The 23,479-nt window shown below is 36.3% G+C and overlaps 2 protein-coding genes and 1 pseudogene across 2 annotated transcripts; all 3 read left to right on the forward strand.

The window, feature by feature from the left end:
• Positions 1 to 289: 289 nt before the first annotated feature.
• LOC129904091 (7-deoxyloganetin glucosyltransferase-like) lies at positions 290 to 2,292 on the forward strand. The gene is made up of 2 exons (XM_055979620.1): positions 290 to 951; positions 1,051 to 2,292. Exons 1-2 carry the CDS (start codon positions 426 to 428, stop codon positions 1,980 to 1,982), a joined length of 1,458 nt encoding a protein of 485 aa, XP_055835595.1. The 5' UTR covers positions 290 to 425; the 3' UTR covers positions 1,983 to 2,292.
• Positions 2,293 to 5,416: 3,124 nt separating this feature from the next.
• On the forward strand, positions 5,417 to 9,574 carry LOC129903497 (7-deoxyloganetin glucosyltransferase-like; annotated as a pseudogene).
• Positions 9,575 to 14,430: 4,856 nt separating this feature from the next.
• Positions 14,431 to 16,323, forward strand: LOC129903039 (7-deoxyloganetin glucosyltransferase-like). The gene is made up of 2 exons (XM_055978517.1): positions 14,431 to 15,015; positions 15,247 to 16,323. The coding sequence occupies exons 1-2, from the start codon at positions 14,499 to 14,501 to the stop codon at positions 16,185 to 16,187; spliced, it is 1,458 nt and encodes a 485-aa protein (XP_055834492.1). The 5' UTR covers positions 14,431 to 14,498; the 3' UTR covers positions 16,188 to 16,323.
• The last annotated feature ends 7,156 nt before the right edge of the window (positions 16,324 to 23,479 follow it).

Here is a 23,479-nt window from a genome sequence, read left to right on the forward strand (position 1 = left end):
CACGTATATTGTAATAGAATCAGAGGAAAAAGAAATTTTTGTAGTCTCAAATATGTCATATAAAAAGTTGGCTAAAAAGAAAAATGATCATTCTTTTTTTGAAATAGATTAAAAAAAAAATTAGGTAAAATAAATTTAAATAGAGGGCTACCTCAGAAAAATTAGAAAGCTCTTTAGTATTTTTTGAGTGAGCTAGTTCGGTGGTAAAAGGAAGCTTCTGCTTCAAATTGAGTCCACTGTGCAGGTGTTAAAATTCAACTTTGACTGTTCTACCATTTCCAACTTTAACTTTGAAATCTTATTATCATCTCATTATTTCTTCGATAAATACCTGCACATACATTCTTAAACTAGCCAAAATCAGACCAATCTTTCTTCTCCTTTAGTACTCTTTGAGACAAATCATAAGCTAATTTCTTTTGAATATGGGTTCCATTAGAAATCATGAAGTACTTGACAAGCCTCATGCAGTTTGCATACCATACCCTGCCCAAGGACACGTTAATCCAATGTTAAAATTAGCCAAAATCCTCAATCATAAAGGCTTTCACATCACTTTTGTCAACACTGAATACAATCATAGGCGTCTTCTTAAGTCTCGTGGCCCTGATTCCCTCAAAGGCTTGCCATCTTTTCGATTCGAGACCATTCCTGATGGCCTCCCAGCATGTGATGCCGATTCAACTCAAGATATTCCTGCTCTCTGTGAATCCACTACCAATACTTGTTTAGGTCCTTTCAAGGAATTGCTCGCGAAGCTCAATGACACTTGTTCATCTAACGTGCCACCTGTCTCGTGCATTGTGTCCGATGGTTGTATGAGCTTCACTCTAGCTGCTGCTCAGGAATTGGGCATCCCTGAAGTTTTATTTTGGACTCCAAGTGCTTGTGGTTTATTAGGTTACATGCATTACCACGACCTTGCTGAAAAGGGATACTTTCCACTTAAAGGTATAGTCTTTATTTAATTTGTCCTGTTTTAAAATGACCCAGTTTTAAATAGGTTTGTGTTTTAACCTTTGTTCTTTTATGTTTTTGGTGAAATTGTAGATGCAAGTGACTTAACAAATGGGTATTTGGAGATGGCTTTAGATTGGATACCGAGCATGAAAGGTATACGTTTGAGGGATTTACCAACTTTCATTAGAAGTACAAATCCAGATGAATTTATGTTCAAGTTCCTTGTCCAAGAAACACATAGATGCTATTCTGCTTCTGCTATTGTTATCAATACATTTGATCCATTAGAGAAGGAAGTTCTTGAATCACTTCAGGCCCTTCTACCTCCGGTCTACACAATTGGACCCTTGCATTTTCTTGTAAAACACATTGAGAACAAGAATTTGGAGTTATTGGGATCCAATCTTTGGAAAGAGGATCCAAAAAGTGTAGACTGGCTCGATTCCAAGAAACCAAATTCTGTTGTTTATGTCAATTTTGGGAGCATTACTGTCATGACTGCGAACCAACTTATTGAATTCGCCTGGGGACTTGCCAATAGTCAGATGGAATTTTTGTGGATCATAAGGCCTGATATTGTATCAGGGGAACAAGCAATTCTTCCACCCGAATTTGTGGAAGAAACAAAAGAAAGAGGGATGTTGACAAGTTGGTGCTCGCAAGAACAAGTCCTTAGCCACCCTGCTATTGGAGGGTTCTTGACTCACAATGGATGGAATTCGACCCTTGAAAGCATTGGCAATGGGGTGCCAATGATCTGCTGGCCGTTCTTCGCGGAACAACAGACTAACTGTTGGTTCAAATGCACCCAATGGGGAATTGGAATGGAAATTGACAATAATGTGAAAAGGGATGAAGTTGAAAGTCTTGTGAGGGAGTTAATGGTTGGCGAGAAAGGTAAAGATATGAAGAAAAAGGCAATGGAGTGGAAGAAATTGGCTGAAGAAGCTGCTAAAAAACCAACAGGATCATCGTATGTGAACATAGACAAATTAATCAACGAGGTTCTCCTCAAACATTAGATGGTTTATTTTCATTTTTTTCCGGTGTTGAGATCCTTTAATTCTTGTTTCCCTTTCGTGTTTTTTTTCGTTATTTTGTAACTTGCTGCTGTTATATGTTCTAAAAGGGCAGCCCGGTGCACTTAAGCTCCCGCTATGCGCAGGGTCCGGGGAAGGGCCCGACCACAAGGGTCTGTTGTACGCAGCCTTACCTTGCATTTCTACCAGAGGCTGTTTCCAAGGCTTGAACCCGTGACCTCCTGTTATATGTTCTAATACTTATAAAAAGGAAAACAACTGTTGTTAGATGCTACATCGCAATCTTTTGGTCTCTAGCAAATTTTCCAACTTGTTCTGCTTTTGAATTATCAAATATTAGAGATATCTAGTCCAAAAAAATATATATCAAGAGAAGTAGGAGGTAGCGTCCATTGGGAACATTGCAAGCAGCACGGGAGGTTTATTTGAATCATACAATTCAGCAATATGAACAATAGATACATTAATAATACACACCCAAATATATGGGTAAATCAGCAATATAAATCTATATACACTAAAAATACAAACATAAATATCAAGTTATAGCCAAACTCTAAAGTCACACCCTTGGTCCTTCTCTTTCAACCATTTCACGTTCTCCTTCTCTTTTAATCTTCTACCTTCTTTCAGCCGCCACCATCGCCTGCTCCCTTCATTGTATTCTTTTCTTCCACAGTAGCAAACACCGACATGCCAGTGCCGTTTTCTTTCTCCTTATACTTTTTTGGAAGAATTAAGAGATGGTGAAAGAGGAGAAAAACGATGATCACTGTTGGAGAAGACATTTTTTCCAGCCAAGTTTGTCGGATTTTTATTACTCAATTACACATAAAAATGGGAGTGAAGGATTACAGAGGATACGGTGGGTACTGATAAAATGTATATTATGTGAGAAGTGTATCTAATTTATATATAACGCATATACACTATTTATAAACATTCATAGTGTATGTAGAGTGTGTATAGCGCGCCACGGGACGAAACGGTACACAGCCACGGGAAAATTGAAAGAGAAAGAGTAAGAACGTATATGAGAGAGATTTTACAATATATATATATATATATATATATTTTGGAATCAACTCAATAGAATTAGGTTTTTTTATGACTGCTGAAGTGGAAAAACCTTATTTTCTTCTTAGTTCAATCACGAGTTGAAGGTTTGCGATAGATCTTGGGTGTGGGGAAATGGCCATTCATAGGTTAAGCAGATTGACAACAATCTGTCGGTTAGCTGGTGTTGATTGAAGTCGCGCGATTGAGTTTTGGGCTAAATTCATTCCTTAACTATGACTCAAGCTTAGATTACATCCCTGCACTATAATAATGAGCAAAAAACATCCTTTTAGTATCTAAAATATTGCAAGAATCATTCCCATTAAATAACTGACGCTGCACTTCCAAAACGTGACTTTCTCTCTCTCATCTCCCTGTTTTGTCGATTTTGTCCCTCTCAAAATTTCGGCATCGTTCTCTTAATTCAGCAAAACCTAGGAAGGAAACTTGTAGGAAGAATGTTGATTCGAAGTTTAAGATCAATACACAATTGATTCATTAGAGAAGGAAGTTCTTGAATCACTTCAGGCCCTTCTACCTCCTGTCTACACAATTGGACCCTTGCATTTTCTTGTAAAACACATTGAGAACAAGAATTTGGAGTTATTGGGATCCAATCTTTGGAAAGAAGACCCAAAATGTCTAGAATGGCTTGATTCCAAGAAATCAAATTCAGTTGTTTATGTCAATTTTGGGAGCAATCACTGTCATGACCGCGAACCAACTTATTTGATTCGCCTGGGGACTTGCCAATAGTCAGATGGAATTTTTATGTATCATAAGACCTGATATTGTATCAGGGGAACAAGCAATTCTTCCACCCGAATTCGAATAATAAATGTAAAATATCTCTTGCTATATCAAAATCTTTTGGTCCCCAGCAAATTATACAACAGATGCTTTACTTCATTAGACTTCCAATTTTTTTCTGCAAATATCAAGAGAAGTAGGAGATGGATAGTGTACCTAGAATAAATCAACTGTAAATCATCAAAAATAATAAAAGAAACGGAAATGTATTACTAATTTATTTGTCATCTATGAGATAGATGTTTCCTCTATTACTGATGCAGGCTTTGATTAAATTTCAATAATGATGAATTATGTGGTCCAAAACCTACCTATTTAATTATTCAACTCTAATTAGGTTGTGCTTTTCATGTCCAATTGTTCATTGTTGTTATTTATTAAGTACTCCATAACAAGTGGACTTCACACTTTTACTAAATATCTCACCAAAATATGACATGATCTATTTCTGATACCCAAATATGAATATTTGTTGCAGAGCTTATGAAAGTGTAGTATGTGCTGGAAGAACAAAAGCTTCTTGAGGCTGAATATAACAAATGATCCTTGTAATTTTAGCGCAATAAAATAAAAATTGAGTGATCATCTATGAAATTAGACCGAAAACTAGTTACTTATCTTATACACTTACGCATAATAATAGCTTCATCTCGTGACTTTTTTTCTAATGAATCTTTTAGGAATTCATCTTAGGACAAATCAAAATACAGTAGTTACTACTCCCTTCCTTAATTTTACTTGTATAATATATTTAAAAATAGATTTTTAGGCATATTAAGAGAAAAAACAATCTTTTTTTCCCCTTCCTGTTTTACACTTAGTATTAACTACTATTATAGTGATTTTCTGTAATTAATGTCTTAGGCATTAGATTCTAATACTTAGTACTATTCTAAAAATGGATATTCTACTTCTAGCCTCTCATTTAATTAAGTAGTACTAAGCTAATATTACAACTATTTGTTATTTTTTTAACATTCAATAATTTTTTATTTATTTATACCACTAGACAGAGTGTCTAGCGGCCTTTTATTAATAATATAATTAAAAAATTCTCAACAGAAATAAGTACAAGCAAGGGGGCTAGATCTTACCTTACCAATTCTAATGAAGTACAAAACCTCTACTAATTAACCATCACGAAGAAAATAAGAGTTAGAGAGAACTAAGTATTCTATTATTATCACATAGTTTATAATACACTCTATGATGATATTATAAATGAGGATGCTTAAATAGTGCAAAATTATAAAACTCATGATAAAATTTGAATAGTCAAACTCAAACTTCATTTTATAAAAGTGTGAGCTAAAAAGGATAAATTGCCCTTCTTAAGTAATGTGAAGATTTTTCTCTTGTCTTCTTTTCAATTTTGTCTAAAACCATGATGTATATACCCTCTGTTTCTATTTTGTGAAGGATTGTCTAGTTGGGTTAGAAATTTAAGAAAAAAATAGAAGAATTTGACCCAAGTTACCTTTAAGTATCCACATTTCTTCCATTTTCCAAAACCATACATTTGAGAGAACCTAAATAATAAGAATAGAATGGCTTCCAAGTGTGCTGATCAACTTGACAAGCCTCATGCAATTTGCATACCATGCCCTGCCCAAGGCCACATTACCCCAATATTAAATTTAGCCAAAATCCTCTATAACAGAGGCTTTCATATAACTTTTGTCAACACTGAATATAACCATAGGCGTCTCCTTAAGTCTCGAGGCCCTGATTCCCTCAAAGGGTTGTCATCTTTTCGATTCGAGACCATTCCTGATGGCCTCCCGCCATGTGATGGGCATGTCACCCAAGATATTGCTGCTGTATCTGAATCCCTTACCACTACTTGTTTAGGTCCTTTCAAAGAGTTACTTTCCAAGCTCAATAATAGGAGTACTTCTTCATCCAACATGCTGCCATCCGTTTAGTGTATCATTTCTGATGGTTGTATGAGCTTCACTCTCTTCGCTGCTCAAGAATTAGGCATCCCGCAAGTTTTGTTTTAGACCACAGGTGCTTGTGGTTTATTAGACTACATGCATTACTGTGACCTTGTTGAAAAAGGATACACTCCACTAAAAGGTATATACATGCTTTAGTTTCTCCCGTTTTAAAATGTCCAGTTTCACTCTTTCTCATTACATTATTTTTTTGAGTAGATGAAAGTTACTTGACAAATGGCTACTTGGATAAGACTTTGGATTGGATACCAGGCTTGAAGGACACATGTCTGAGGGATCTTCCAGCTTTTATTAGAACCGCGAATCCAGATGATTACATGATTAAACATCTCATCCAAGAAACAGAGAGATCAAGAAACGCTACTGCTATTGTTGTCAATACATTTGAGGCATTAGAGAAGGAAGTTCTTGAATCACTTCAAGCACTTCTTCCTCCGGTGTATCCAATTGGACCAATGCATTTGCTTGTGAAACATGTTGATGACGAGAACTTAGAGGACTTAATATCCAATCTTTGGAAACAAAATCCAAAGTGTCTTGAATGGCTAGATACTAAGAAATCAAATTCTGTTGTTTATGTCAATTTCGGAAGTATAGTTGTCATGACTAAAAACCAACTAATCGAATTCGCTTGGGGACTTGCCAGTAGCAAGGTGGAATTTTTATGGATCATAAGGCCTGATATTATCTCAGGTGAACAAGCAGTTCTTCCAATCGAATTCTTGGAAGAAACTAAAGATATAGGGATGCAAGCAAGTTGGTGTGTACTCATTTATGCCCCTCATTTACATTTTCTATTTAATTTCAGGAGGGTTAATTATTCATATTTATGATTTTATTTTGAATTATTTATATTTTTAAGAATAGTTTAATAATAACTAAAAAGACAAAAGAGGAAAGTAACGTTCAATTTATATCTTAAACTTTTTTTTTCCTTTATAAATGTGCATTGCCTTAGCGGTTCACTAATTTGGAAATGGATGGAGTATGATCTAATAATAAAAGAGCAGCCCGGTGCACTAAAGCTCCCGCTATGCGCGGGGTTCGAGAAAGTGTCTGACCACAAGAGTCTATTGTACGCAGCCTTACTTGCATTTCTGCCAGAGGCTGTTTCCAAGGCTTGAACCTGTGACCTCCTGGTCACATGACAGCAAATTTACCAGTTACCTCAATGTCTATTGGTCCCCCCGTGGCACTATTTTATGCCTTGCAATTTGTCCCACGACTATTGATGGTTAGGTGTCGTTTGGCCAGAAAAATATATGGAAATGTTTTTAAGAAATTTGAAATTAGTGTTTGGTCATATAACTTGCTATTACTTCGCAAACATATTTGACGAACATCCCAAGTTCGAGGAAAAAATTAGAATTTGGGACAAATTTTAGTATTTGAGAATTTTATTATTTTTTAAAATTATCCCAATTTTTTATATTTTATAAAAATACTCATCATTGTTAATCCCAATTAATATCTATCTACAACCAACTCCATTAAAAATAATAACTTGTTTTTAATGAGTTATAATTTATTCTGAATAAGTGATTAGTTTGAATGTGTGATTACTGTACTGCTTTTGCCCATATTGTTGTTTTTGTTGTTGTTGATCGTCATCAATTATGTTATAAAGTTATTTTTTTAACGAAAGATGTTCATTATAAAATGATAATACTAACTTATGACTAATTTTGATAATTTTTATAACGTATGGATTTAAATTATATTTCTTTTTTAAAAAGTCAAATATTTCTCTCAAAATCTATGGCCATTAGCCAAGGCATGATAAAACTTCACCTAAAATGTCACGCCTCGAAAGGGTACCCTAGGTGAAGCCGGTACTTGAAAACCATTAGTAGTCCCCTAGCAAACCACTTGATCCAATCACATATTCAATCATTCATCAATGCACTTAGCAGAAGACTCAATACAATAGAAAATACAATCTTAGTGGGCTATCTCAATCAACAATCTAAATCATTCCATATCAAAAGAATAAATTTAAGCAAAATGGTTCGAGTTAACTCAAAGGATAGTAGTTTTAAAGGAAACAGATCCAAGGAATAAAAACATCAACTCCAAATCTATAACTGTCTAGTCTATAAAGCCTTTATTCTATTCAACTAGATGGTGTCAATGACAAGTCCAGGGTTACCTAAAAGAAAATACAAAAAGAAAGCAAAATAATCATGATTTCTCAAAAGGCAATGATGTCTCACCACTATCAGGAAAAGAAGATAGATCTTCAACGGAGCGCCTATTGATGATCTCTAGCATCTGTATTTGCATCATGAAATGATGCAGGCCAAAAGGAGTCAGTACATAAAATGTACAAGTATGTGAAATGGCAGGAAGGATAAACAGTCAACAATACTTACCTCAATCTCCACAATCAACTTAAAAGAAAGGAACTCAATCAGAATGTTATAAGTTTAAAGCAAGAGTAAGGTTTAGATAGAAACCAATCTTATACAATCCAATCCAATCCAACCAAAATACTATCAACACCTGAGTTTCTCTTATCCTACAACCATCACTTATGTGCCAGTGATAATACAATAAGCCGACATTGTTGCCACGTCCATTCGATACCTTGCCAGGGGTAAGAATGAATCAACCAATCATGGTTTCAAAATCAATCAAGTCCTATCATGTCAAGACAATAGTTTAGGAAACATCCGACTTAACGATTCAATCCTTTCCTCCATTTGGCGATGTAGTTATTGGGTTCGAGTTATTACTAAATCTTACCCAATTCGATGCTCAATACTCCTTCTAAGACTCGTAGCTCATAACACAATTTATCCAAATCAAACCAAATCAATAAGTCTCAATTAGACTCTTATCAGTTCATCAGTTCTATCAAATCAATTCTTTCAACCAATCAATTTCCCAATTATTTATTTAAAAGAAGTTTGGACAACCACTTATGACAACATTCAATTGAAACCATTCACTTGGATTCAAGTATGAAAATATGAAGGACTATCAAGTTCATCAACACTGTCATCATGCTTGCATCACAATCATAATCATGCATTTACTAATTCAAGACTCTAGACTCAATCCTTAAGCATATACATTTAATATCCATCAATATGCTATCAGGGTTCATGAAACAAGTAGTTTAAATTATTTGTTCAAGAAACTAGTTCGTAGAAAAGCATCAATTTCTCAATAATCAATAAAACATGTTAAGTTTAAGAAAGAAATTCTCAAGAAACACAATCATGGGGACTCAATCCATTCACAATCAATCTATCGAAATCATGCACACATAGAGGAACAAAGTCCATGTTTTAGTTCAGCCTTACATACCTGAAACTTAGAGGGAACGATCGAAACTCGAAGGAATTGCCCGAAGACCTTGAACCCTACCTTTTTTTCTTGCAATCACTTCTCTCAAAAAAGTACAAGTGTGAATGAGAGAAAAACCTTATTGGGTATGATAAGGGACTGATTTTTAGTCCCTAAACATGCAGGGTTCAGTTGGAAAAAATCAAAAAAAAACTTCACAGAAGGTCACCACGTCCCGTGAAGCTCACCATGGTCCGTGGTGGTGTCCGTGGTCCTGTACTTGAGCATGGGTCAGGAGGGGTTGACATTTACGGAGGCCACCACGGTCCGTTATGCTCACCACGGTCCATAGTGAGTGTCGTGGTCAGGAACTCAGGCTGGCTTGGGGAGAGGTGGCCACCACGGAGACTACCACGGCTTGTGGTGGTCACCATGGTGCGTGTTCCTCTCCCGTAGTCCTCGCATGTCTCAAGGGTCCTGGGGGTCGGGCTCACATAGAGTTTCACGGACTGTGATAAGCACCACAGGCCGTGTAGAGCCTTCCGTGGTCCTTTCCTTACCCTATCTCCCACTTGCCAGGCCTCTGTACGGGCATTCTTCACGGATCGTGAAGATCAATACGGCCTGTGAAGGGTCTCGTTGCCAACCTCTGGTGAAATTTTCAGATCATTCAGTATTAGTTTAGGTAAGGACTTTGGGGTGTTACATAAAATTAGCTCGCCAAAAATACTTGAAACTTTGTGACCGAACCCTAGCTTAGACTTGCAAAGAATTCCAATTTCCTCTTTTCATAAAATATCCAAGCACGACAAAATATCTCAAAAATAAATTAAAGTTAATTTTTTCGAACTATGAAAAACCTTAGATTTTTTAGGAAAGTTTTAGAATGATCTATTGTTGTGTTTTGGATATTTATCTTAAAGATAAATCTAGAAGTTCTAGATTCTTGTTAAGATAGCTAGAAGATAAAGTTATCTAGATTTTTCGTATAGATGAATTTAAAACTCAAGAAGTCTTCATATGTAATCAAAGTTCTCATATTTCTCCCTTCTTTTTTCTAGGTTTTTCTTTTTTGGTTGAATTTTTTGATCTTAATTAACTATCTTGAGATAGAAGAAGGTTTCCTCGCTTATATTTTTATTTTGCTATTCTCTACAATATCCATGGGTTAAATGAGTGGTCCAAATCATTAAAAATATTTTAAACAGAGATTAATTAAATTTACTAATTTAATTTCTTTCAAATCTTACAGATGCTTTCTTTGTTTTGGTGTAGTGATCATAGTTGCATGTAGACAAATTTCTTCTGTTTGAAAGAATATAGATTATTTTAATTAATGGCAAAATTCTGTTTGAAACATTGTATTATATGTGTGTCAAAAGAATCATCTTCAGTTATGTATATAAATTATAAGAATATTTACAAGATACCATATACATAGAGTAAGCCAATTTTATATAAATATACATATATAAAAATATACAAAACATTATATTCCTTTTTACACCCAATAATTTATTAGTTTAGTTAAACGAATACTGTTTTATGCATATTGAAATACATCAAAATCATATAATTGTATATCACGAGTAGGCTTATGGTAGTTGAGTCTGATATACCCCGACTTTGTCATTTAGAGTTGATATACCTCTCGTTATGAAAGTGACTCATATATACTCCTACTGTTACACAAATAGCTCACATATACCCTTTTCTTCTAATGAAAGTGAAAAACTTAATTTTAAATTTATTTTTTAAAATTTTTTATTAAAAAAATAATACATATAGAGGTATATTTCATCTTTCTCACAAATAATTATACTTTTTGATTCAACGGCTAATTTGAATTTATTATTTTGATGGTCAAACTTTTTTCTCACTACTTTTATTGTAAACATTATTTTACATGCTTTGATTTTTTTTTTATAGATACAACAACTAAATTAGAATATAATAGCAAAAAAATTAGCTTTGAATTATAATATAGCTGCAAAAAAATAGTTTTAAATTTTTTTCTTATTTTTTCCTCTTTTTTCCATTCACACTATTTTTTTATTTCTCATATATTTACACCAAAAAATGAAAAAATAAAAATGAAATAAGAATTAGAAACTCAAATAATGATGATCAATGAAATCAAAAAATAATTCAAGCTTGAAAAATATTATATATACCCCTAAACTTTGCTAAAAAAATTCACATGTATGGGTATATATATTTTTTTATTATATTTTTACTTTCTCAAATAAAAAAAATACTCCACATACATGAATTTTTTTAAAAATTAAAAATCAAAAAAATAATTTTCCACTTTCTTAAGATGAAAAGGGTATATATGAGCTATTTTTGTAACGGTGGAGGTATATGTGAGCAACTTTTGTAACGATTGAAATATATATGAGCTATTTGTGTAATGATAGGGGTATATATGAGTCACTTTTCTAACAAAAGATATATTAACTCTAAATAGCAAAATTAAATAGTATATCATGACCTTTTCCCCATTAATTATATGTGTAGGCTTATGGCAGTTGATCAGTAATTTGGCATCATTCAAAACTAGTCCTGAAAACTCTAAACATTGTAACTTTACGATTGATTTTTATCTTCTTTTTTTTGTCCGAAGTAAATTTAATACCCTCCTAAAGGTGACCTAATAAAGAATATGAGCGTGTGAAAAGACTAAACAAAAAACTAAAAGCAGCTTAAACTGAACACTTGTCACTTTCCTATGGGATGATATAAAGTTAATCGTACTAAATTCATTATTTTTAATACACTTATCACTTTAAAAATTACTTGTCTAATATTTTTTCCATCTCAAAAGTCATTGTCTATGCATAATTCGTAAAATTACTAAACTAGACGTACTGTTAACCGTAATGGTTGGCCGTGCCATCAGCCATGTTAATGGATTGGTGAGTCCGTGATAAACTGTCGTGTCGTGCCTGCCCAAAAATATTCAAAAACTCAATTCATAAATTTAGGCCATACATGGTCAATAATACATACGTGAAGTCGTAAGCAATGCGTAATTTTATTCTTTCATTAAATCATATTTGATCATGATTTCAACTAGGACTACCTCAGCCCCTCGTGGACCTTGCTTTAATTAGAATATTGACATTACCCAATAATCTCTCTCTCAACACTTGTGTCATGCAACATGTGGGTCTTGGAAATTGAACCTTTGATATCCAAAACACAATTTTATTTTCTAACTAAACCACTAAAAAAATACCATGATCAATCACAAGTTCACAACTCTGATTGAAGCCACTTCAACCCCTTTCATATACCTTAATATAGACGTGATATGAGAGGTCGTTTGGTTACTGGATAAGGACAAAGTTATTCAAGTATAAAATTTTGTATAAGTTTACTATGTTTGGTAACATTTTTATGTCTATGTATAAAATTCAACAAACATATTACTATGTTTGGTTAGTAAATTAGAATGTCACATAATTAATACATCTATAAGTTATGAGCCAATCTATTTATTATTTTATGTGGGATAAAAGGTGAAACAACTTATACCTAAATAACTAATACATGAATAAAAAAAAGTTAAAATGACTAAATTACCCTTTTATCACTTCCGATTACAATCCGATCCGCTATATTCCATTTTTTCTAAATCTCAAATTTCTTCATAGGCAAATCTTGAAGAATCGATCAATTCTGTGGCTGAGGATAATACCGATTAAGTCTTTTTATTTCTCCAATCGGAGAAAAAATATCTTATTCTATCCACAAACAGAAAACACCATAGAATACTAAACGAAGAAGAAGAACAGTACATATGGTTGTGGCCAACGCTTGGGCTGCGGCCACTATTCGTCTTTCACTATCTACTTCTTCATCAGAATTTTGTATTCTTTTTTATTTATCAATTAAAGTTGCTGCCATGTGACCAGGAGGTCACGAGTTCAAGCCTTGGAAACAGTCTCTGACAAAAATGCAAGGTAAGACTGCGTACAATAGACCCTTGTGGTCGGGCCCTTCCCCGAACCCTGAGCATAGCGGGAGCTTAAGTGCACCGGACTGCCCTTTAACTAAATGGGTCTGAGGCTCACCCAAAATTTATTTTTAAAAAATTAGGTATCAAATAAATAATACCATCTTCCTCATATATATAAAATATATATACACATTGGTTCAACTATATGAGGAAGTTTAAAAATATGACATCCAAGTTTCTGTCTAAAACTTTGCCTAAACAAAATGTAAAAAAAATAAAATTACAAAGATAAGAAAGGTCAAGGGTATAATGATAAACAAATAATTTATTTTTAAGAAGTATATAATGCTAATAAATTATTAAAACTTGCATAACTAAATCCTGCATAACTAATATTTACATTACTAATATCTACATAACTAATACATATATTACTAATACGTGCATAACTTTAACCACCGATCCAACGGCCACTTAGTTATCCCAACTTTTAGCTTAATATATATTTGAGCCAACTATTATTTCACAATTTTGGGGAAGCATTGGGCCAATTTGCCAAGTAGTTTGCAACACGTGGTGGGGGTAAGGATCCTGGCCCAAAGCACTACACCTCATTAAGAAATTTCAGGTCCTTACTCCTCGCCGTTATTAATATGCTATTATGATGCATATTTGGACAAAAATCAATAGTAAAGACTAAAGGCCATAATGTCATAGTTCTAAATTTAATATCTCGTTTTTAAATACTTATCTTAAGATTTTGACTCTTTTTAATTTGACCATCTATAAATATATGCGTCCTCTTCCTCTTATGAATTCTGGTCAGAAGCATTATACCTCATTAAGATTTTTTTCTTTTTCATTTTAGTCGGTATTGGATACTCATATTAGAGTTCAATTAATTCAAATTCACGTAGGGTAATGCCTATTTGGAATTAGCATTCGTTACTACTGATTTTTTTATATCAAAACTCGAAATTGAGATATCTAATTAAAATAGAAACGACTTCATCCACCTACTACATCCTTTAATGATTTCATTAGGAAATTTCAATGTCTTTGTCCATATTCCGTGCCGTTAGTAATATGATGCAGAGTTGGACAAAATCAGAAGTAAGGCTATTATGTCATAGTACGCAATTTAACATCTATTGTTATCCTAGTCGATTGGGCCATATAGAAAATGGACTTTGTTCAAGATGGTGCAAGGTGATGTTTATACTCATTATTTCATCAATAAATTATCAAAATTAATCCCCCCAAAAAAGAAACATCTATTGTTAAAATATTTTAAGATTTTGACTCGTTTTAATTAGATCGTCTATAAATGTAGCCACTCTCTTCCTCTTGCAAAATATACCATCTCTCGCACTTCTATTTAAGAGAAGCTCAAGTAAGGAAGCAACAACAAAAAAAATGTGTTCCATTAGTGCTGAAAATTTAGACAAACCTCATGCAGTTTGCATACCATACCCTGCTCAAGGCCACATTACCCCAATGCTAAAGTTGGCTAAAATCCTGCATCACAAAGGCTTTCATATCACCTTTGTCAACACTGAATACAACCATAAGCGTCTCCTCAAGTCTCGAGGCCCCGATGGCCTCAATGGGTTGCCATCTTTTCGATTCGAGACCATTCCTGATGGCCTCCCACCGTGTGACCCTGATGCCACCCAAGACATTTCTTCTCTTTGTAAATCTACAACCACTACTTGTTTAGGTCCTTTCAAAGAGTTGCTCGCAAAGCTTAACGCTACTTATAACGTGCCACCCGTCTCGTGCATCGTTTCTGATGGTTCAATGAGCTTCACTCTCTCTGCTGCTCAGGATTTGGGCATCCCTCAAGTTCTCTTTTGGACTCCAAGTGCTTGTGGTTTATTATGTTACATGCATTATCGCGATCTTGTTGAGAAAGGATACACTCCACTTAAAGGTATACATGCTTTTCCCATTTTTAAACGACCTTCGATCCCCTGTATCATTCTTTTAATGGAAAAGAGTCAAAATGCGAATTATGCAAAATTAAAAAAAATTCTTCTCGATTAGCAGTTGGTTTAAAAATGTCTTTATTGTTACTTAATTGGCAAAAATGCCATAAATTTACTCTTTATAAGTATCTTGTGGCCTTAAATTATCTTTGGTTGATCTAATTGGGGAATTGCAGATGAAAGTTACTTGACAAATGGATATTTGGAGACAACTTTTGATTGGATACCAGGCATGGAAGGAATATGTTTGAGGGATTTTCCAAGTTTCATTAGAACTACAAATCCAGAAGAATACATGATCAAATTCATCATCCAAGAAACAGAGAGATCAAAAAATGCTTCTGCTATTATTATCAATACATTTGAGCCATTGGAGAAAGAAGTTGTTGAATCACTTCAAAAACTTCTTCCTCCAATTTACGCCATTGGTCCCTTGAATCTTCTCTTGGAGCACGTAGTCGATGACAAGAACTTGGGATCGAATCTATGGAAAGAAGAAACCAAGTGTCTAGACTGGCTTGATTCCAAGAATTCAAATTCTGTTGTCTATGTCAATTTTGGAAGCATCACTACAATGACCGCGAACCAATTTATTGAATTCGCCTGGGGACTTGCCAATAGTCACATGGATTTTTTGTGGATCATAAGGCCTGATATTGTATCAGGGGAAAAAGCAATTCTTCCATCCGAATTCGTGGAAGAAACTAAAGAAAGAGGGATGTTGACAGGATGGTGCCCGCAAGAACAAGTCCTTAGCCACCCTGCTATTGGAGGATTCTTGACTCACAGTGGATGGAATTCGACACTCGAAAGCATTAGCAATGGGGTACCAATGATATGTTGGCCGTTCTTCTCAGAACAACTAACAAATTGTTGGTTTTGTTGCAGTCGATGGGGAATCGGATTGGAGATTGACAATAATGTGAAGAGGGACGAAGTTGAAAGTCTCGTGAGAGAATTGATGACAGGGGAGAAAGGCAAAGAGATGAAGAAAAAGGCAATGGAGTGGAAGAAATTGGCTGAAGAAGCTGTTAAAAAGACAACAGGATCATCTTATGTGAACATAGACAAATTGATTAATGAAATTCTACTCTCCTCCGAAACCATTAAGCAATAGTATTACTAATCAATTGTTGGTTGATTTTCCTACTTTCGTTATGTTGTACGAAATAATAAAATAAAAATGCCCCTTTCAAAATGGAGGAGAAACTTTTTTGATAGTGAGGCTTGAAACCCACACTCTAGGGAAAGCGTTTTCATTGCCCCTTCTTTACCACTAAACCATCAATTAGTTTTGTTAGAAAATTCACAAATTAATATATATATATATATATATATATATTTTGTTTTATAATACAATGCAGAATCTACAGAAAAGCTACTGAGTTCGTTTGAATCTCCACTCAGCTAAGTGTGTTTTTGACACTATTGAAATTCATACACAGCTAAAAAAATGCAAAGTCGACAGGCAAGGTCGATTTAAAATCAAGGAAAAACCAATCATGTTTGTCTCTTTTTTAAAAAATAATTTTTTAATAGAAAATCGATCGATTTTAAAAAAATCAACTCAGTCCCTCATCTTTTTTTACCAAAGCAACTTATACTGCATGTAGGTCTCATATAGTAACCTCATGCCTATTTTTTGGTCAGTTTTCTGTACTTTGAATGGGCTTATGGAAATTGAGTCATCAGTTTGATTTCTTTTGGGTGGTAAACTAATACTACAACAAATGGTTTATGGCCATTAACTCTAGAGAACTTTTTGATTTTCAAATACTTCAATTTTTTCTGAACTTTCTCTTATTTCCTCTTATTATATAAGAGAGGGTTGGGCTGAAACAGGCAGTTGACGTGCCTGCTTCAGTGTAATGACCTTGAGGGTGATTTTCGTAAATTTGTACAAAACACGCGTGAACAGTAACACGCGTGAACAGTAACACGCGTGAACAGTAACTTTTTGGGCAGAAAATGCCCCTTTCTTCTCATTTCAATATTTTTCAACATTTGTTTGAGTTCTTGAACTCCTTGAGGTGATTTGAGAAGAGATTTTCGAGGCAAAGTGTTGGGTAAGTGATTTTTGACCTAAAACCTTCCTTTTTCATTATGTTTTTGACGATTTTAACTCTTAAATTTTAGTTTCAAACCCCAAAAATCCTTGTTTCTTCCCTAATCCGAATTTAAGGAAAATTGTAATTTCCAACTCGTTTTGAGCTCTATTTTTATGGGTTTTTCAACCATGAGTTCCTTATTACCAATAGAATGGGATTGTTCAATAAATTTACAGATTTGACCCTTTTCGAAAATAGTTAATTTTTGGACCATTTTACCCCCGGTTCCGAAACCTATCAATATGGGTGTCATTGGACTCCTTGTGACGTGTATGTTTCATTGTTGATAGTGGGTTGTCATTCCGGGCGCTGAATTCGAGAGTTGCTTGTCCGGTGGAGGTATTCGAGTGCGGTTTCGGCAATTGAGGTAGGTTTGGCTATCTTTCTTTGAGATTGAGATGGGGTAATTAGTCATTCATATGTTATAGACTTTGGGATGGGGTTGTAGTATGAGTTGAGAATGTTATATATATTGTGATGTCTGTGTGAAGGCTTATTTATTAATGTATTGTCGTGACGGAGTTTATTTGTATTACATAGCCCGTGTGGGGGCCTTATTTGTTATCTTATTTGCTTTGAGAGCATGTGAATTATGATTTGCCTAAGAGAGAGGCTTGAGTATATTATTTGACTTGTGATGCCGCCTGAGAGATTGAGTTGGGGTTTTGAGCATACTTGAGTATTGAAATATTGTTGAGAAAGGGGTGAATATTTAAATGAAAGTGTGTTCTTCCCGTTACTATTTATTGAGGGTGAATATCATGTGTAGGTTAAGTTTTGAGAACTTTGAACCTTATACCACATGTGAGTTGATTATTACTTCCATGCATATGTGTTTTGATGCATTCATCCTCATTCATCATATCATGAAACATGGGAAGTTGAGAAATATGGAAATTCTTTTTGAGAAAGAAAATGAAACACCTTTAAACCTTTGTATCTTGAGTCCTTGACCGAGGCAGTTTTCCGGCAGGGTAGTGGATGCATTGTGATCCTAACCTTTGTATCTTGAGTCCCTGACCGAGGCAGTTTTCCGGCAGGGTAGTGGATGCATTGTGATCCCTTGACCACGAGGAGGTGGCAAGGATAATGAGATATTGTGATTGAGGTATATGGTCTGCGAGACCCCCATGGGTCCTGCTTGGTAGCACAGCTCGGCAGGTGTATACGACAGGCTGTGCGACAGTCTTGATTCCACCGTACCACCACATCATTGCATCATCATATTGCATTGCATTGCATTGACATTTGTGCTGCTTGAATTATTTGATTAATTGTGATTATGAGTTGTTATTATACTTTATTCGTGCCACTATATATATAAACTGGCGGCACCGATGCCGAAGTGGGACTTTTCTATATGCAGGTGGAAGCATTCCTTAGTTTATTTCATAGGTTTGATTAATTCCTTATACTCAGTCAGCTAAAACCTACTGAGTACATGTGTATTGTACTCACCCCTACTTCTGTGTCCCTTTTTGATGCAGATACTAGTCGGGGTACCCCACGTGGTAGTTAATATTCTAGCGGATTGTGTAATTCTCAGATTAGTGGTGAGGTCCCAGAATTCGGATCGTCACTAGTCTATCTTTATTTTTCAGTCTTTTGTATCATTCAGAGACTTATGTTGTATCTTCAGATTCGAACCTTGTATTAGATGCTCTTTATACTTATGACACCAGGTTTTGGGATAATTTCTTCATTGTTTTTTTTTCTTTTTATTTAAATCGTGGAATCACTTTCCTCTTTGGAAGTCTTGTATGAATTTTATTTTTAGGGTTACACATCAGATTGGGTTTTGAGATGTGTGCCATCATGACCTCAGTTTTTGGGTCGTGACAATTGGTATCAGAGCACTAGGTTCACCGGTCTTATAAGTTAAAGAGCAGGGTGTCTAGTAGAGTCTTGCGGATCGGTACGTAGACGTCCGTACTTATCTTCGAGAGGTTACAAGATACTTAATAGGAGAATTTCTTTCTTTTTACTCCCTTCGTGCGATTTATTCATATCAAGTGTTATTTACCTCTGATCTATTCCTTCCGCATTAAAAGTAACTGTCGGGTTCGAAATATCGGCTCTTGCTTAAGGATGATTTAGTGATGCCTATTCGAGCCTGATTATGAGTATGAAGATGTGGAGCAACAAAAAAAAAGTATGGAAGATGGTCGGTTAGACTTTGATAGTTAGATTTCAAATTTTAGATATCTAATTAGCCCACTTTGGATTCCTTTGAGATCTGTGGTTCCACCTATGTCTTCTAGCGTTGCTATGTTTACTTAGGAGCAAAAGAGATTTGGAGAGATTCGTCAGGGTATTGTCTCTCAAGTTTGAGGTTATCACTGTTGAGAAGGCTTATATCTTTTTGACCAAGTGTCAGGACAGGTTGTTCAAAATTGGGTATCTTGAAGGCACATGGAATGTCTTATTTCTTTTTATAATTGCGGGAATGGCTAAGAAGTGATAGAGGTCTGTTCTTGCTCATAGACCTGTCGGTCCTCCTATGATGAGTTGGGAGTAGTTTACTTGGGTTATTTTGTTATAGTGAGTTTGAATAAGGGGAAAATATGTGATTCTTCTTCTATTCAGCTAGGATCACAAGTTGTCTGCAATACACCAGTTTTAGTTGTTTGAGGTGCTTCATGGAGTACTCGAGGTGGTGGTTGTAGTGGTTCACAGGCTAAGGGTGACCATTAATTATGCTATGCTATACCAGGTAAATTTGAGGCAGAGGCCTCTGATGTGGTTATTACATGTATTGTTCTGGTTTGCCATCATTTTACGTTAGTATTATTTGAACTAGGGTCTACTTACTATTATGTGTTGACTTATTTTGATGTGGGTATTGATTATATGAGTGATCTTCTTGCTGTGCCCATTACTAATTTTACCCCGATAGGTGAACTTTTAGTGGTGGATAGAGTATATAGGGAGTGTGCAGTGATATGTTTGGGTAGAGAGACCCGAGTTGACTTGATCTTATTAGACATGCTTGATTTTGATGTGATACTGGGTATGGACTGGTTATCTCCTTATCATGCTATATTAGATTGTTATGCAAAGACTGTGATCTTAGCTTATCCCGGTTTACCTAGCGTGGTATGGAAAGGTAATCCGAGTTCATATCCTAAGGGGGTGATATCTTATATTCGTGCTCGTCGCTTGATGGATAAGGGTTGTTTGTCTTATTTGGCTCATGTACGTGATCTCACCACGGAGTCATCTCATATAGAGACTACGAGGGTGGTGAGAGAGTTTATGGATGTATTTCCTACAGACTTGCCGGGAGTTCCTCCTGACCGTGATATCGATTTTGTGATTGATTTGGAGCATGACACTAAACCCATCTCTATTTCTTCTTATCGGATGGCTCCGGCAGAATTGAAAGAGTTGAAAGAACAATTGGAAGATTTGTTGAAGAAAGGGTTTATTAGACCTAGTGTATCACCGTGGGGTGCACCGGTTTTATTTGTGAAGAAGAAAGATGGTACTATGAGGATGTGTATTGACTATCGACAGTTGAACAAAGTCACTATCAAGAACAAGTATCCTCTCCCATTGATGATTTATTTGACCAGCTTCAAGGTGCATCGGTGTTATCAAAGATTGATTTGAGGTCGGGTTACCATCAGTTGAGAGTTCGGGAATCTGATATCCCGAAGACTGCATTCAGGACTCGTTATGGGCATTATGAGTTTGTGGTTATGTCCTTCGGGTTGACTAATGCCCCGGCTGCTTTTATGGAGTTGATGAACCGGGTATTTCGACCTTATTTGGACTCGTTTGTGATCGTGTTTATTGATGACATCTTGGTTTATTCCAAGAATGAGGCGGATCATGTTAGGCACCTGAGGACAGTCCTTTAGAGATTGAGAGAGGAGAAGTTGTATGCAAAATTCTCCAAATGTGAGTTTTGGCTTGAGTCTGTGACATTCTTGGGTCATATAGTGACCAAGGATGGTATTATGGTTGATCCAGCCAAAGTTGCAGCGGTTCGTGATTGGGTTAGGCCTACTTCGGTTACCGAGATTCGGAGTTTTATTGGGTTGGCAGGCTACTATCGTCGGTTTGTTCAAGGATTCTCTTCTATTGCAGCTCCATTGACTAGGCTAACTCAAAAGACCGTGGCATTTCAGTGGACTGATGAGTGTGAGGCGAGCTTTCAAAAGCTCAAGAAATTATTGTCTTCAGCACCTATTCTAGCCTTACCCGAGGAGGGCGTGGCATTTATTGTGTTTTGTGATGCTTCGGGAGTCGGTTTGGGTGGTGTATTGATGCAAAAAGGTAGAGTTATAGCTTATGCTTCTCGACAGTTGAAGGTACATGAGAAGAACTATCCTACCCACGACTTAGAGTTAGCAGCGGTGGTGTTTGTTCTGAAGTTGTGGAGGCATTATCTCTATGGAGTGCATTGCGAGGTCTATACTGACCACCGTAGCCTTAAGTATATCTTTTCTCAGCCGAATCTGAACATGCGGCAGCGTAGGTGGTTAGAGTTATTGAAAGACTATGACATTACCATACTTTATCATCCGGGAAAAGCTAATGTGGTAGCGGATGCCCTGAGTCGCAAAGCATCTAGCATGGGTAGTTTGGCCTTTCTTAAGGCTGTGGAGAGGCCTTTGGCATTGGAGGTTCAGTCATTGGCTAGACAGTTGGTCCGACTTGATATTTCTACACATCATGGTATTTTGGCCTTGGTAGAGGCTAGGTCTACTTTGATGGACCAGATTCGTACACACCAGTTTGAAGATGAAAAGTTGAGGGCCATTCGAGACAAAGTGTTAAGTGGTGAAGCAAAATCAGCCTCTCTTGATTCGGAAGGAGTTTTGAGGATTAATGGTCGCATTTGTGTGCCCAAGGTTAGTGAATGGGTACGTATGATATTGGAGGAGGCTCATTGTTCCAAGTATTCAATTCACCCGGGAGTGGCAAAGATGTTTCATGACTTGAAACAACACTATTAATGGTGTGGCATGAAGAGAGACATTATTGATTTTGTGGCTAAGTGTTTAAATTGCCAACAAGTGAAGTATGAGCATCAGAAATCGGGTGGTCCTATGCAAAGGATGCCTATTCCTGAGTGGAAATGGGAGCGTATCACTATGGACTTCGTGTCTGGATTACCCATGGCATTGGGTAAGTATGACTCTGTCTGGGTGATTGTGGATCGATTGACCAAATCAGCTCATTTCCTTCCGGTGAAGACTAGCTACAATGCGGATCAGTTAGCTAGGATCTATCTTCGTGAGATTGTTAGGCTGCATGGGGTGCCTATCTCTATTGTATCGGATCGGGGTTCAGTGTTCACCTCTCACTTTTGGAAGGCATTACAGCGTGGTTTGGGTACGCGACTAGAGATGAGTTCAGCATTTCATCCCCAAACCGATGGTCAGTCTGAACGGACTATTCAGGTGTTGGAGGATATGCTTAGGGCCTGTGTGATTGATTTTGGTGCCCGATGGGACCAACACTTGCCCTTAGCAGAGTTTGCCTATAATAACAGTTATCACTCCAGCATTCAAATGGCACCATTTAGGCATTGTATGGTCGTAGGTGTCGATCACCCATTGGATGGTTTGATTCTGTTGCGGTTGATGCATTGGATACTGACTTACTTAGGGATGCTGTGGAGCGGGTACGTTTGATTCAGGGTCGATTATTGACAGCTCAGAGTCGTCAGAAGAGTTATGCTGATAGGAGGGTTCGTCCCTTAGAGTTCATGGTGGGTGATTGCGTGTGGCTTAAAATATCGCCCATGAAGGGTGTGATGAGGTTCGGAAAGAAGGGCAAGCTTAGCCCAAGGTTTGTTGGCCCGTTTGAAATCCTGAGGAGAGTAGGTGGAGTGGCGTATAAGTTGGCCTTACCCCCTAAATTGTCAGCTGTCCATCCGGTGTTTCATGTTTCCATGCTTCGCAAGTACATACCGGATGAGTCTCATGTGATTTCTTATGATGCGGTAGAGTTGAGTCCGGATTTGACTTATGAGGAGGAGCCGACAGTTATTCTAGATAGGCGGCTTCGTAGACTCAGGACCAAGGAGGTCGCTTCGGTCAAGGTGCAGTGGCAGCATCGGCCTGCTGAGGAGGCGATTTGGGAGTTAGAGTCTGATATGCAGGCTCGATACCCTCAGCTTTTTGAGACCCCAGGTACTTTATTTTATCTTATGTTCGAGGACGAACATCCTTTTTAGTGGTGGATATTGTAATGACCTTGAGGGTGATTTTCGTAAATTTGTACAAAACACGCGTGAACAGTAACACGCGTGAACAGTAACTTTTTGGGCAGAAAATGCCCCTTTCTT

The sequence above is a fragment of the Solanum dulcamara genome, chromosome 9, assembly GCF_947179165.1.
Source record: "Solanum dulcamara chromosome 9, daSolDulc1.2, whole genome shotgun sequence".
Lineage (NCBI taxonomy): Eukaryota > Viridiplantae > Streptophyta > Magnoliopsida > Solanales > Solanaceae > Solanum > Solanum dulcamara.

Bases quoted from the DNA above. Each gene is read 5' to 3' on its own strand.
- LOC129904091 (XM_055979620.1), top strand. From the start codon at position 426: ATGGGTTCCATTAGAAATCATGAAGTACTTGACAAGCCTCATGCAGTT. The intron at 952-1,050 runs GTATAGTCTTTA...GTGAAATTGTAG, and splicing joins GGGATACTTTCCACTTAAAG to ATGCAAGTGACTTAACAAAT.
- LOC129903039 (XM_055978517.1), top strand. From the start codon at position 14,499: ATGTGTTCCATTAGTGCTGAAAATTTAGACAAACCTCATGCAGTTTGC. The intron at 15,016-15,246 runs GTATACATGCTT...GGGGAATTGCAG, and splicing joins AGGATACACTCCACTTAAAG to ATGAAAGTTACTTGACAAAT.